Consider the following 17,367-nt stretch of genomic DNA (forward strand, 5'->3'; position numbering starts at 1 on the left):
TTACAGTGTGTTTCCTAGTAATAACAATTTTTTTCCCTTAAGACTTTAAAGAATGAAACTGATGTTGATTTTCCAGCATCATTCATAATAACTATTGTTTTGATAAAATAGTTGTGCAAAATTTTAAATCCATTATGTGATAAATAATAATGCTAGTGGCAGATCTTTTTTAATTGTGCATGAAAAGTGTTTAAATTAAATAAGTTTTTTGGAAAAAGTGAGCAAAAAGTACATTGAAGCAGAAAGCATTGAAGAGATTATGGGAGACCGCATAAATGCTCACTCAACATCTGTTCTTTAGTGATTTGTTAATTTTCAAGAGCTGTTAATTGTTATCGAAAATTTCAGGTTACGATTTTTTTAATTTATAAAGCATCTTTTATCATAGCCTCTTCAGTCCTGAGGTACACATATGTGTACCTGCAATTTTTTTCATTTTTCTTATCCGATAAAGTTAAATTTTGAAGAAATAATGCAAGCATTTCAACACTTATAAATGTAGCTTCCATTTTGTATCAATAAATAGCACTACATATTTTTATTTTTTTCATATCCATCACTATTAATTAGAAACATAACGAAAATGGCGTTGAACAGAAAACACAGCAAATATAAGTACATTTTTTATTTATTATTAAAAAAAATACGCTTCTATATTTTCATATAAAATACTAAGTGTCTGGTTAAAGTCATTACCAAATTATATCTTGTTATCTATAATTTAATTGGTGAAAATACAAATTTAACTAAAGTACACATATGTGTACCTCAGACCTTTTCGCGCCCGTTTCCTGACTGCTTGCGATCCATTGCGCTGTTTATCTTTTAAAAGCGCTTGTTTTCAAATTGTCATTTCTTGTCCTTGAATATATTGTATATATTTTTTATAATAAATAGTTCTTATGTTCTTTAATGTAATAAAATATAAATTTAAAAATATTTAATTAGAAATTTAATTTTATAGCTGTCTTGTAGTCATTAATTGATATTTCAACCCGACATCATGTATAGAATATACGGAATTTTATAAACTAATAATAATTTTTTTTTTCACATCAAGTGGCTTTAACTCAAAAAGAGGTTATTGAACTTTTAGGAAAAGTGATTTTAGGGAAAGCAATATAATTTCTTATGTATCGAAAAGAATGAAACCTGTCAAATAGGATGAATGGGTCACAGACGATAGTTAAATGTGCCTTGTCAAGTAGAAAGATAATAAAAGTAGAAAGATAATTGGAATGGGCAGAAGACAGTCAAAATAATTGAAACAAAAAGCTAATATAAAATAATTTGCTATTGTAAAAGCATATAATATGGGAGGCATCGACCGTTATTTTGCACATTACCGGTATGCAGTAATTACAAAAAATGACCAACACGAGCATTCACGCATTTTGTAGATTTAGTAGTTGTCAAGTGCTTGATATACTATAAAATGGTGGCAAAGCGACAAGCAGAGCTATTAGTAATGAAGCCGAAAATGTTATGAACAAAATGCAATTGCGAATGCATATAATTCTGCCCCTGTTGAAATATGAGGGAATTCTCATCATCAGCAAGAAAGGAAACCAAGAACAAGTAAAAAATCATCTTTGAATGAAAACAAATTAATAGAAGAAGGTCATCAAATGATGGAAATTCAACTACAAGACAATTAGAGATTTCAATTCAACCATCTGATGAAAATGCCTCTAAAAGAACAAGAAAAATTGTCCCTTCCCTGTTAAAAAGAAATAAGACTAGATATGTCAAGCCATCTACAACATTACATGGACGATAAGTGTCTATCAAAATGCAGGTATCCAGGATGAATTCTAGGAGAAGAGTCAAGTGCTCAAAATGCAGTGTCTACTTATGTAATATTTTTTAAAAAAATGAAATTTCATTCAAAATAAGGTTTAATAGATTATTAATATAATATTTTTTTTTTTCCATTTATGAGGCCTTAGAATAAGAAAAGTATAGCTTTTAAGTAACCAAGAAAATTATATATATTTTCTCCAGGAGGCTTTGAAGTCAGGTCTGAAGAGATTAAAAATTTACGCATATAAAACTTCGTGGTTTTTTTTATCATTATAGTCAAGTCTTTCTTACAATTTTTTAATGCAGATATAAATACTTCCAATAAAAATCGTTGTAGTTTTCCCTCCCTTCTTCTATGGATTTAAATATATCTGTTTCTTTTGGATTTTTAGTTATATGACAGTCATTTAAATAAATTTACTTTACCATCATACATGGAAATAATGTCATTTTCAATTGGATTTTTTTTTTTTTTTTCATTTTTGTTTAAAGGAAATGAGGATAAAACGCACGATGACCATATGGATACAAGCAGCGATTCTGTTTCCTTAACATCAGGCCAACTACCGTCTATTTCGGACTATGTGAGTAGAATTTTATGTTTTGAAATTATTTTCTTAATGTTTCATTTTGATTTCCCAAACATATTGTAGTACAGTAACCCTTTTGATTTAATAAATAATTTTGACTAATGTACTCTGATAAAGAGGGCCATATTAATTTGCAGTTATGCCGAGTTTTTTATTAATACCTTATATACGGTAACTATTTTTTACTTTCATGATATAGTATAGTTTCAAGTATCAAATCCTGTATAAAAAAATATTCCTAATATAATCTAAAATTTAAAAGCTTTCGCTTTTAGGGACTTTTTACAGGACTGGCCTGTGATGGAGAGTGTGACCATACAAGTCTCGGCTCCACTGATTGATTTACAAAACAGAAAATACTTTTGTTTTCTGTTTGTTTTTAATCCGAACATATATTTTTTTTAAATATTATGCCGCGAGCTTTGCAAATTTTACTTCTACTGGTCCAAGACAAGATAGTTTTTAGTCTTGTAACACTTGCAAATAGCTACACTTGCCCCAATTACATAATTCTAAACTTAATACAAAGTTTCAGTATTTTTTTAAAAAAAGATTCAAAATCTTTTAAGAACGTGTGACCTGATATGTTTTTTTAACAAATGGATCGAAGAGGTTCTTCTCAGCTGTTCCATTGACTTAAGTACGACCTTACAAGAGTTAATGAAATCTGAATTTAGCATAGAGTTTTACTAATTAGAATCGGAATAATATAAATATAACGATAAATATTTGAAATAATTTTTGAATTATATCTACATTTTGCATCTGTTCTGAAAAGTATGTTGACCCTTCCAATTACTGTCGCATATGCAAAAAGATTTTTCTCAATATTGAAAATACAAAATATCCGAGCTTTAGCATTAGTCGAGAACAATTTACCTCTTAACTCAATTTATTTAATTGATCCAAATTAGAAAAAAAAATCAAGAAGATATTATCAACGAATTTGCTATAAAAAATGATAAAAAAAATGAAGAATGATTGTAAGAAAATCATATGCTATAGAATCACATAACATTGTTCTAGAAATTCGCATAACAAATTATTTTTAATAAGTTTATTAAGTTTATTATAAGCAATTATTTTCGTTGTTTCATTTATTACCGAGTATTGATATAATTAAGTGTTAACTTTTTGAAATTTATTTTTTTATTTATCATATTCGTGTATTTTTGTTTTTTTTATAAAGTCGTTACTAAACCAATTTGATCAATGTAATAAATTGTTGCTTTATTATATGAAATTAGATTAAAGGTCTTGCAATCAACTTTACACCAGGTTCCACTTTTCTTCGAACTGGCGCTATTTCTTCTGTCTCAATTAGGCTATTAAATCGAGGGTTGATTGCAATTCAACCAGTTGGAATCTTATTTTACTATTTGAGTCTGTAAATAATAGAATCAGAAATATTTGAAATTAATTTTATAAAACTCACTGAAGCTTTTTTTTAAATAAATTTTATAAATATTTATTTTTTTTTATATTTTAATATAGTAATTATTCAATTATATTCTTTATTTTTATATTTGCATGTATGTTATGTATATTTTTCACATAATGGTGACTACACATGTATTATTAATGAACATTTTTTACTAGCAAATAATAATAAATTTTAATTTGTATCAGTTATTAATAATTTATTTTATGAAAATATCCAAACATATTTTCCATACATAGTAATGAAATAACTTTGTAACCATTGTTATTCAAATAAAGAATCCATTCTGATATTTTCTGTGAACTAATATATTACTTTTAATAATGTTTAATAATTGATTGATTAATGATGCCTTCTTTTGTAATAATTTTAATTCGTTATAAATATTAATTGGTATCAAATGCAAAAAAATTATACATTAGTTAAGTGTTCATTTTTTTCATCGAACTCTCTGTTTTTGAAAAAAGTCAACGAATTTTGAATGTATAAAAAGAAGTTTAAGGTTGTTCGTGTTTTTTTTAGTGCAAAAGCCGCCTTTGGCTATGCTGCATGCCATTTGTGGTATTAAAGCATCTATATAAATTTATAATGAAATGTAAGCCTAGTTTAAAAAAAAGAAACCAATGTGATGAAAATTATTGGTAATAAAAGATAAGACAGAAACTAGAATGCAAGCTAAAATGTTTAAATATAATTGTAAAATCTTATATTTTTATAAATTGAAAATGAGTACTATGAGGAGTTTTAGATATTAAACTATCCTAATCAGAGCGAGACGTCTGAAAGAATATTCGGCGTTGTGGGAAAATTTTAAGACATACAGAACAATTGAAACTTGAATTTAGAAGTGCAGATTCCCCTAGAAGCAGATGTTGGTGGATGAATCCGGTATGGACAATTCTCAAACGTGTTGTGTCTGATTTTCTGCTTGGTTTCATGGGGCAGAAATTTATTTTAGGCCTAATTGTATGGAATTTATTTTGAATCTGTGCATCCCAGTCGGTTTGTCACCTGAAATATATCTGAGATGTAGGTTTCTTGTATTCTGAAAGAGATATTAGAGTTGGTAAGAAAGCAGTGACTAATCTTGCTGTCACATGTGCTTTCTCGTCTCCTAAAATTCTTACATTTGCTGGGACTCAGCATAAAGTAAAATAAAAACCCTTACAGGTAAGTTTGTCTTATGAATCAAAAATATTGAAAAGCAAAAGATGTAATGATGAAAGCGATTTCGGAGCACTCATTGAATTTTTATATGTTATATAACTATCTGCAGAACAATTTGAAATAAGCAATGAAGCTTTTGAAACAGTAGTAACTTTGAAAATGGAACAAGTTGAATGGATTCTGTAAACCTGTAGAATTAAAAGGATACAAGCATAAAATGAATGGTTGGAGCTTCTAGGACTGGACCATCTGTAAAAATTGGTTTGAAGTGATGGTATTTTCAACGATGAGCAGGAAATATTTGTTGATAAATGAAATCTGCGATCTTTTGTTTGTAAAAATGTAGGAAAGGGTTTGAATATTTAATACCATGAAGTTTCCAAAGTTGTAAGGGAAACGGTTGTTGGAAAACAATGTGCATTTCATTTATTTATAATTTTGATACCGCACGAGATATTCTTTCAAAAACAAATAAGCTTTGTTTGTAATAAAGGCCACTTTTCCGACAAAAGTCAACACTGATTTTTGGGCAGAAAGAAAAATCATTACCATTACATCACGATATCAGTCTATTTGCCGCAAATTAAAGGTATCTTTCAATAAAATTGTCCAATGTAACGTTTCGGCAGCTCGTCACAATGGTAGACAAAATGTTCTAATTTCAGTCAACAGTTAAATTGAGATTAATCATTATCGTGGGGGAAAGGTGTGATGTTTGGCCGCCATTGGCGACGTACGTTCGCGGAAACGATTAACAAGATTCGCCGCCGCCGTTGAAGGTTATTGTTTTTTTTATATATGATATGAGTAGGAGAGCTTGTGAGACCAAGAGAGAAAGATGATTATGCTTTTGCTTTGAATTTAGATAGATATTTTAAAGTAAAGTGTCACGTTGATTCTCTATATCTATTAATGTTGTCTGTTTCAGCTTTTGTTTTGTTCCGATTGGCAACGGTGTTAAAAAAGATGTATATGTAGTTTGGAATTCATTAAAAGAGGTTGTGTTTACTTTTGAGAATGGCTTTGAGTTTTATATTTACGCCATAAACAAATGCCCTTTCATCCAAGAAATCGAAAGCAGAGTTTTTAATGAAAGTATCTGAATAAGAAGATTATCTGATTCGATGTCAAACCGTGACATCTGGCGTCCGCGACAGGACTCGGTTGCTTTTTAAGAGTAAGTACGAAACATTTCAGCATTTATTTCATTATGGAAACTGTTTTGAAAGATGGGAAGCAATTGAGAAGACTGTTTACTATAGCATGCAATTCCTTTGACAAGGCAGAAAATCAACTGAGTTGTGCCGATAAAATCAATAAATTAAAGCTAATTGAGAAGAACGCTTTATTAATGATGGTATGTGAAGAAAAATTTAAACAGTTGTTGTATTCCGAGGAGACTTCCGATACTGAAATCGAGAGAGAAGTAGATGAGTCGGAAACTTACATTGATCGCTGGAGATCTTTAAAACAAAAGTTAGAATCATTTGTGATTGAACAGTTATCCTCTAAAAACGAAAGTTTTAATATTGGTACGAATACCTTATTAAATTATCCAAAAATAAAATTACCTACTTTTGACGGTAATGTACGCAATTGGTTATATTTTTGGGGACAGTTTCAAAAAATTGATGAGGACATTAATATCGATTCTCACGATAAATTTTCATATCTATCTCAAGCAATGGAACGAGGTAGTCCTGCCGAAGAATTAATTAAGAGTTTTCCTCCAGGTGGTAATAGCTATGAAAAAGCTTTAAAACAATTAAAATTGCGTTTTGGCTGAGAAGAATTATTAATTCAAGTATATGTTAGAGATTTACTAGCATTAGTTCTTCAAAAACAGAACTGTTCAAAAAATTCATTAAGAAAGTTGTTTGATCAACTCGAGAGTAAACTACGTTCACTTGAACTATTAGGAGTTACTAGGGAGAAGTGTGCTGCTATGTTATTTCCTTTAGTTGAGTCATCGCTACCCGAAGAAATTTTGATTGCTTGGGAGCGTTATAGATCGGCTCATCGTAGAGTTCGTGAAACGAACACGAATGATTCCGATCAAAATTCAACTAAAATAGAAAAAAGTGATTTAGAATTTATTTTAGAATTTTTACAAGATGAGGTTGAATCAGAAGAACGCATTCTTCTTGCTTCTAGAAGTTTCAACGCTTCTAAACCGAAAGCGGAAGTGAAATATAATAAATTTTCTGGTGATAAAAAAATGAGTGAAAATAAAACTAGGAATGTAAACTTTTATGAGGCACCTAGTGCAACTGATCTTTTGACTTCGTCGCAAGTGTCAAAACAGTGCATATTTTGCTCTAATGCACACTATTCTGGAGATTGTTTTAAAGTAAGAAAAATGCCCTTGAAGCAAAGAGAGGCAATTGTTCAACAATCTCATAATTGTTTTTTATGCTTAAAAACTGGACATTCTGTCAGAGATTGTAATGTTCGATCCTCTTGGTATATGTTGTCTTGTCATCCTAATTCCTAAATTATTGCTTCAAGAAACGTGGAAGCAGAAAATAACATGGGATGAAGAAGTTGATAAAATTACAAAAAATACATTTTTAAAATGGCTAAAAGATATTGACTGTTTAGAGAAAATCCGTTTTCCAAGATATTTTGGTTCAGAGACTGCAAGTGGAGATATTTCAGTACATATTTTCTGTGATGCTAGTAAGCATGCTTATGCTATCGCTGCTTTCATCCGAATACAGACTTGTGATTCAGTTAAAGTACAACTTATACAAGCCAGGAGTAGAGTTTCACCAACAGGAAAGGAAGGGATTACTATCTCTAGACTTGAGTTACTTGCAGCTACTGCTCAGCAAGACTTTCAACTTCTATTTTGTCAGAGATACAGAGTGAAGAAGTTTACTTCTGGACTGATTCTTCGACTGTCTTGACATGGATTATGAGAGAAGAAGCCTGGAATGTCTTTGTCCAGAATAGAGTGAAGGAAATTGGAGCATTAACAAATAAAAGTTCTTGGAGACATATCCCTGGTTCCATGAATCCTGCTGATCTCCTGAGTAGAGGTTGTTCAGCTCAAACTTTATTGAAATCTAACTGGTGGTTAGGACCAAGTTGGCTTTACTTGCCTAAAGAGGATTGGCCAAAAGAAAATCTAAGCTTAAATGAAAACGAGATTGTTCGGGAAAAGAAAAAGACCATAGTTTCATCTGTGACAAGAAGTTTGATTTCTACAAGTTTTGTTCCTAAGGAAGACTGGTATTACAAATATTTTTCGAAATACCAGAAAATAGTTCATCTAATTGCCTGGATTCTACGGTTTACCTTTAATTGTCGAGCTGAAAAAATTAAGAAAAGACATAAGGACTTTGATTTTGATGAAATTTTTGAAGCCGAGAAATTATTAATCAAAATGGTTCAAGAGGATTGCTTTGTAGACGAGAGAGATAATAAATTAAAAACTTTAGGAGTATTTAAGGATCAGAGTGGAATCCTCAGACTGAAAACGAAACTTACCTTTCGGCAGGATTCAGAAGAGTTTAAAACTCCAGCTATTCTTCCGTCCGATCATGAGGTGGTCAAGAGATTAATACGATATTATCACGAGAAAAATGCACATGCTGGTACCCAAATTTTAATAAATATTCTTCGAGAGAGATCTTGGCTTCTTAATGCTCGAAAAACGGTGAGATCTCTGATTAATAAGTGCACCGTATGTAGAAGATTTTCTGCAAAAAGCGTGCAAGTTTGCACAGCAACCCCTCCAAACGACAGACTCCGAGAAGCGGCTGTGTTTGAAATTTGTGGCATTGATTTTGCTGGTCCAGTGATCTTAAAAGGTAACACCAAATCCTGGATTTGCTTATTCACCTGCGCCGTATACAGGGCAGTGCATCTAGAATTGGTTGAGTCCATGTCTACTGAGAGTTTTTTACTAGCCCTTAGAAGATTTATATCCCGCAGAGGAAGAAGTAAAATAATTTACTGTGACAACGGAACTAACTTTGTAGGAGCTTCAAATGCGCTACGAGATCTGAACTGGAAGCAGATTATTGATGATACATCTATATCACCAATTCAATGGAAGTTTAATCCACCAACTGCCTCATGGTGGGGAGGTTGGTGGGAGAGATTAATAGGTATTCTCAAGAGTTTACTGAGGCGAGTACTAGGAAGAGTTTCTTTAACTTCCGAAGAAATGATCACCATACTCTGCGACTGTGAAGCAGTGATCAACTCCCGTCCATTGACCTATGTTACTGAAAATGATGTTACTTTGATGCCTTTAAGTCCATCTCTATTTCTTCAAGACATTCAAACAAGTGGTGTTCCTGATCTTGATGATATTGGACACAGAAGTCTGAATAAACGAGTCAAATACAGAGAAAACTTACAAAAGGATCTGCGAAAAAGATTTAGATCCGAATATCTAGGAGCACTTATTCAAAAATCGGATAAGACAAGACAAGATCAGTGAAAGTGAATATCGGTGATGTATTGATAGGAATTGACAACACCAAGCGACTGAATTGGCCACTGGGAAAAATAATAGAGATTATTCCAGGTCAAGATGGAGTAACAAGACTTGTGAGACTTAAAACGGCAAATGGAGAATTACTAAGACCGACTCGGAGACTGTATCCACCAGAAGTCTCTAATGATGATCTTATTGTTGAGAACTTTTCAACTAAGAAGTTGGAAACTTGTAAAGAGTCTGGCTCTAACAATGTGTGTGATGTAAGCTTTGAGCCACAGTTTCAAAAGACTAGAACAGGTCGTACGGTCAAAATACCTAAAAGACTGGACTTGTGAACAAGTTTAATTTTGTTAATTTTATATATCTTTCTTGCAACTATGTGTAAGTTAAAGTTTTAATGTAAAATGTTAACTTAGGTGGGAGGATGTCACGTTGATTCTCTATATCTATTAATATTGTCTATGTTTCAGCTTTTGTTTTGTTCCGATTGGCAACGGTGTTAAAAAAGATGTATATGTAGTTTGGAATTCATTAAAAGAGGTTGTGTTTACTTTTGAGAATGGCTTTGAGTTTTATATTTACGCCATAAACAAATGCCATTTCATCCAAGAAATCGAAAGCAGAGTCTTTAATGAAAGTATCTGAATAAGAAGATTATCTGATTCGATGTCAAACCGTGACATAAAGTCTGAGTGCTGTGTTTTTTTTTTTTTTTTTTTTTTTTTAATTATGTGTCTTTTATAAGTATAACACGCTGATGTCATTACAGTTTCCATCGGCCTGATTAACATTAGAATTGTTTATTCTCAAATGCTGAAACCCTCTGCGCTTTTACACATGCGAGAAGTATTCATTTCAACAAAATAGGGGTGAAATGAAAGAATGGAGGAGTTGTTTACATTATATGTAGCAATACAATAAAATCTGGTTATCAGCGGAGAATTATGTGGCGTAGTAACAGAGCAAGAGCTAACACAGGTCTCCAAAATTGAGCTCACCTTACTCCTTGCACATCATTCCTCTGCGGAGTAAAATCGTCCAAAAGTGTTATAAACAGTATGGATTTTTACTCTTCTTTTGAACACGAAATCTCCACACATACACAAAAATTTTTTTTTAATTTCATGTTAAAATATAAGACCTCTAGACTTGCAATAGAAAAACAAAAGGTTTATAGCATTTTTTTTTTGTTGTTGTTGTTACTTATACATAAATGTGAGACAATTTTTACTATTTATTATGAAAAAAATATTGGAGATGATACTGCCACATAGTCATGGATTTTATACCATTGTGGCATGCGCGATGTGAGCTACTCATCACGATTATAGATCTATTTCTAAGTGCTAACAATTTTATATTTTTTTAAGGAAATCCAGTTCTAGCTATTTTAGTTCAACATCAGTTGTTAATTGTTATAATTTCCTTCCTTTTTTAAAATTATTTTGTCTTGGATATATAGATGCATGTAATTCAGAACTTTTGTTGTTTACTATTTTCCTCTTTTTAGATTTATTTCATATTAATGATGTTATTGATTATTACAGTAATGATAAACATTTTTTTCTAGGAAAGTGAGAGAAGTTTTAGCGATGTGCAGTTTGATCAAGTGAATTGCAATGATCAGCAGTATTTTACCATGAAACCTTACTATTCTGATGTGCCTGATAATTGTGCTGGTGAAAAAATCAGTTTTAACAAGAGATTTGATTATTCTGTTCCAAAATCTTCCGGAATGAGTGCTTCTAACTTTTTGCATCATAATCACTCATATCATTTACCATTTACCAGTGATGAATCTCGTAACAAACCCATTACAAAAGACAAATCGAAACCTTCAGATGAGACTTGCAACAAGGATGAGAAACGAGCTAAAGAATTAAAATTGCCCATTAGCATTCATGATATAATAAATCTAGCCATTGATGAATACAATGAAAGACTTTCGAAATATGAATTAACCGAGGCACAACTCACACTCATTAGAGACATTCGTCGGCGTGGCAAAAATAAGGTATTTCCTGTTTTAAACCTGTTAATTAGATAGCTGTAACTAATAAAATATTCTTAATGTATCATAATTTCAAATTTACTATTTTAATTTATTGTAATTATTATTTTAAATCTTGAAATTATATTAAATTTTAACTAATCGTTTTCGGTTAGGTCAAATGTTAAATTCTTTGCAATGTATTGATGGAATAAATTGTGGGTGGTTAAAAGTATGGTAGCTCCCCCCCCCCCCGAAAACGTTTTTGCAGTTAAATTATCTAATTCATTATTCTCATTCTTTTATCTTACTGCAAAAGTTTTTGTATATATATTTGTGTATTAAATTTTCTTTTGGCAAAAATGTGTTCAATATTTATTCAAGTTGTAGCATTCGTTTTGTAACATACGTTTCTTAAAAAATAATTAAGCATAATATTCTTCAAATTTTATTAATTATGGGTCTAAACAAGAAACATTTACTATTAATTTAGAAAAGTTATTTATGTATTTGAAATGAACATACATAAGCAGTATGTTATTATTATTATTAGTTGGCATTATAAATAAAGATTACCCTGATACTTTGCTGCCTAAGGGACAGGATCTTTTAAACCTTGTACAAGCTCTTAAGCAGTGTTAACCATTTATCCCTCTACTTCAAAATCTTAAGAAAAAGTCTCTGTATAAGCATATGCTTAAATGGAATTACAAAACATTTGATACTGGATTGCCCACTTTCAGCCGAGTTTATTTCAATACTTAGTGAGTAAAATAATAATAATGATTTGAAAGCAGTTTTAGATATGGTAAAAAATTGAACACAAATTTTAATGCTATTTAAATATTAATCTAATACAAAATCTGCCAAGATTCTTAACTTGTAAGTAAATAAACCAATTTTTAAAAAATTGGACTATGCAAATTGCTAACTGGAGTGGAAACATGAAAAATTCTAAGAATAATGTTCTAAAATTTAAACATTATGTGATTTTAATTTTGATTAAGTTTGTGTATGTAATATAAATCAAATGAACAACTAAATTACCTCGAAAAAATCGAAAAGAAATTCTTGATACTTCATTGTCCCAAAAGACATATGGTCTTTTGACAGTTGCTTATTTGATAATCCAGCCTTGTTTATGGAACAAAATGGGAAATTGATATGCTGTTGCTTTTATTAGAAATCAGCTATTATTTGCAAATGTGTGTTATATTAAAATGTGTATTTTTCTATACTATATAATTGTTTATAAAATTAGATTTTAATGTATATTGAATATTCTGATTATAGGTAGCTGCTCAAAACTGTAGAAAGCGTAAAATGGATCAAATTAGTAGTTTGAAGCAAGATCTCAGTTTCTTACAAAGAGAAAAAATGCAGTTAAAATCCAAACAAAATCATCTTCTCCAGGAGAAGCAACGCTTTGAAGATAAATACAAGCAGCTGTATGATCTTGTATTACAGAGCTCAAATGCTAAGCCACCTAATCCTCCTCATAATTTGCCTGTGCACAGAAATGATAGATTGGCTCATTCTACCAGTTCAGAACTATTTTCTGATGATGATTCGGATCCGAATAGAGGTACTCGAACAAAAAGAAAATTTAAAAAATGACAGCGACTTTTATAGTCAAATTTATACATTCATGGAACTTATTTAATATTTGTATTTTGTGATGTTCTCAAATAATGTGATAAACATTATACCTCTTAACTAGCTACATTATTTTTTTTTTTTTCATATTCATCATCCTCATTTTGATTACAAACACTATGCAATTTTACCAGTGTTTTTGTTGTCTTTATATTCACTTTTACTTATGTTGAAGAATTTTGAATCGGTGGCTAGAATCTAACCGGTTAACTGGACATGAACTAGTTTTACATTCTTTAATTACCTGAAAAAATAATTTTTCAGAATTTTCTTGTTTAATTATAGTTGTTTATATTCTTTAATCACATTCACTATCATTTTATGTAAAAATCTTCAGCTAAAGTTATGTTCACTTTTATCAAAGTGAAACATGATTTGATTTATAGCATATTTTTTAATTTCAAAAATAGTTTTCTTGAATAGCTAAATTATATATTTTCTATATATTCATTATATTAAATTATATTCTAAAATACTTTGAAATTTCTCTATAATTAATATCCGTTACTTAAATCCTCATGCATTTCCATTTACAATTATTAAATTTATTTTATTAATAAATGTGGGAAAGACGGGTCCGTCTTAAGAAATGTGAGCGCATTGAAGAATGACTAGAAATTTGAGTGCATTGAACTATGAACAGAAATTTGAGTGTATTGAACTATGACTAGAAATTTAAGAGCCTATGGTCCAATAAAAAATATCTATGTAATATAAATGACTGGGATGAAAAAAAGTTACCTATTCTCAGATTATCGTCTTATAATTTTGCAAATCGGTGCCTTTTAAAAACTGAATGCTGCAAACCAGCTTTCGCTACACTTCTCATTTGTATGATAAATATTAACGAATATCTTGTAAAAAAAATTCTGTTTAGTTCTATTTCTGTATTTGATACAAAAATACAGCAATATACTTTAAAATTATAAAGCTTTTACAAACACTTCGTATTTTACCTAACATTTTTATTTATTTCATTATAATATACATTTTAATTTACAGTGTAAGAAAAGTATTATAGAAGCAAACGAATTTTATATATGGATATTACAAAATATAAATTAATATAACGGTATATTTTACTATTATTTATTTTATTGATATGAATACTTATTTTAAATTTTAAACATTCTATCACTTTGTGGCAAATTATCAAATTTTTTATTTGGTCATTATTTTCTAAAATGTCATATTCTGTTATATAAAAATTTTTAAATCATGCAACCATGATTGTGCTAATGACGATCTTCAGCAAATCTTTATCTTTTTCAATATCTGTCGCTGTCCACTTACCAATCCCTAATCATTTTTGTAAGATCAAGTACAATTAGCACATTGGATGAGACTTTATTAAGTGAAGGATATTTTTCGGTAAGCTATTATCACGACTGACCATTCTGTGTAAGTTCAGTCATTTGCTAGATTATTTTATATTATGTTTCAAAATATATTAGTCATTAAGAATTCTCAATTATGAAAAAACTAGTATCTGTCCAAAGTTTAGCACACAAATGGAAGAATAACGTCTGATTAGTTCAGGAATTTTTAGAGATACTTTTAAATGAATTCTTATGTGGAGTTAAATTAAAAACCTTTAAAAGAAGAAAAATTACTGTGAAGGATTGTTTGTACATCATAAAACTATGAAATATTTTTACTCGTTCCAAACATTAATTCTGAATAAGTGTTAACTAAGTATTCTTTTTTATTCTTATTTTGTATGTAAAATGGAAGAAGACTCCAATTTCTTAAGAACTTATTTGGAGAAAATATATAAGTGCTATTGAAATTTCTTTTCAACATCTTATATTATTAAAAATTGTCTTTGGGATTGGGAATAATTTTATAAAGTCGTATTTATCAGTAATTTCTTCTTTTTTTTCATCAATTATTTAGGTTCTTTGCATTATTTTAGCAGATTTTTTTTAAACTTCAGATTATTTATTTTTTGTTAATGCAGGCTCTTCTAATTAATATTATGAATTGTGGAGTAGCTTCTGCTAGTTTCTGATACAATAAAATTCGAAATAGGGACTAAACTATTTTCCCCGTAATTTAATACTTGGTACTCGTTAACTTTTTTTTATTCAAAAATATTTACAACAATCTTTTACTTACAAAAATAGTCTATCAATTTTTATGATAATGCTCTAAAATAATCTATAGGCTAATGAAATCTGTCTACTTATTGGGCTGAAGTAACTTTTAGTTTGTTTGGGAAATGGCTGTTTTATCCCCCACCCCATGTTTGTCATTTTTAAATTTGTAAACCTTGAAATTGTATTGATTCTCATTGTATTCTTTTGTGTATTTAAATTTATTGTTCTGGTGTTTGTGCACTTATATCCTTAATAAAACAAAAAAAAATTTAAGATTTTCGGAATGTAATATTAGACATTATGCCTTAGAATTTTACTAGTTCTTAATGGGTTTTAGCTTTAAATGCACCTGCCCATTAACATATATTATGATAATATTATTACGTATTCACAAATATATATTCCAATGACGTCAATTATTTCTAATAGTCGCATTTTTGTAAAAGTAATCCAAACTTTCTTTGCATTTTTATCTATGCAATTTTAGAAGGCATTAAACATAGACGAAAGACAGATTCAGCTATATTTCTTCATTATATAGAATTCTCTTTTATAATGTCGATATAAAACCTCTGATTTCATGCTGTACTTTTGACGTCAAAAGATTTTGCTTTAAAATTTTCGTCATAATTCAGATTATTTACAAATCCGTCCTATTGAGGAAATAAATGAATATTAGTACTCATTTGTTAAATTATTAATAAGTTAAATCTAGGGAAACTATTCTTATGGAAATTAAATGTTGCTTATGCAGTTGTTTTTCTGTTTGTTTTCTAGTGTCACAGGTGTCAGTAAGGGTCATTTGAACGTTGGGTTTAATTGTCTTGACTTTTATTAATTATTTCCTAACAAGTTTTGTTCATTTTTTGCTAAGGATTTCTTATGTTTTTAATGTTTTAAAATATTTTTGTAGTAGCTGTCGAAATTCATTTCATAATATTGTTCTGTAGAGTTATTTTTAAAATGTATACTTATTGAATGAATTTGTGAATATTTTGTGCAGTTTTAATTCTACTAATAATATTTTGTATTCATGGTCAGCAACTGCTGTATGATCTTTATATATATATTAAGAGATTTCTTCAACAGTGTCTGCTAATGTAAATCAGTACTCAAATAAATTCTGTGATATATATGCTTTTTCTGTTAATTACTTTACAGAAATATTTCATTTAGCATCTTCTTTTGTATTTATTTCTCTTTATTAACGGAAGAATTTGATGGTAAATGTTAAGGAAAATGAATGATACAGCTTTTTGAGTACCAGTGTGATTTGGAAATTATACCATTTTGAGACTGTCGCAATTTCTACCTTTTTGATTCTGCAACAATCGAGAAGTGTTAATGATTAATGTCTTTTACATTGATTTTTTTATATTATTTTTCGGAAAAAAACTATTAAATATTATAATTATTATAGACTTCAAAATAATGAATACATAAACGATCCAAGACCCGGGATTTTTCAAAAATTTAATATAACGTGAAAGGTTTTTTTTTTTTTTTTTTTTTTTGGAGCATCTGTAAGTAAAAGCATTTCTTATTCAAAATTACTTTCTTTTGCATAATTTTAAATGAACAATTGTTAAAATCGTTTAACAATTTTGAGAAGTTGCGAAGTCATGATTTTTTAAATCAGTTCCCCAAAAAGAACATTGGGGAGATATGGTGAACACATTTTCCTCTGTTTCTTTCAGTCTCCTTTGTTTGTCTCCTCTAAGATAGTAATGATATTTCAAATAATTTTTTTAATATTAATTTTTTGTACGAGTTTAGTAAAGGTTTTATGATGGTTGGTAGCTTTTTTTAACTTGACATTGTCAGCTTTACTATTTTTGAGTTTAGAATAATTTTTCGAAAATATATTTATGAATACAGAATGTATTCTACTGTAAATTTCTCATTACTTTCTGGATATTTTGCAAGTGAAAAATTCCTTCACTGTATTATAAAATAGATTTTTAAAATTAAAACTTGATCCAAATTTTTTACTTTTTCATCGGGTTATGTTAGTATTAATTCATTTTCCTGTGGTTGTGATATTAAACAATCGTTAGGTGGCAAATGAGCATCAAGGTATATATGATGTAAACATTTATGAGATCTTCTATACAAGAAATAATTAAAAAATCAATTTTTATATTGATAATTTTAAAACAAATTCTATA

General features: G+C 29.4%; 1 protein-coding gene across 3 annotated transcripts in view; it reads left to right on the plus strand.

Moving 5' to 3' along the window:
• The window catches only part of LOC129958380 (nuclear factor erythroid 2-related factor 2-like), a 125,360-nt gene extending 109,023 nt beyond the window's left edge, over positions 1-16,337 (plus strand). For all 3 annotated transcript variants that reach the window (XM_056070839.1, XM_056070838.1, XM_056070840.1), the window contains 3 exons: positions 2,296-2,387; positions 11,025-11,468; positions 12,738-16,337. In XM_056070839.1, coding sequence (XP_055926814.1) covers positions 2,296-2,387; positions 11,025-11,468; positions 12,738-13,061 — 860 coding nt within the window. In that variant the 3' untranslated portion in view covers positions 13,062-16,337. The remainder of the gene's footprint in view (positions 1-2,295; positions 2,388-11,024; positions 11,469-12,737) is intronic.
• Positions 16,338-17,367: the final 1,030 nt, after the last annotated feature.

The sequence above is a fragment of the Argiope bruennichi genome, chromosome X1 (genome assembly GCF_947563725.1).
Source record: "Argiope bruennichi chromosome X1, qqArgBrue1.1, whole genome shotgun sequence".
Classification (NCBI taxonomy): domain Eukaryota; kingdom Metazoa; phylum Arthropoda; class Arachnida; order Araneae; family Araneidae; genus Argiope; species Argiope bruennichi.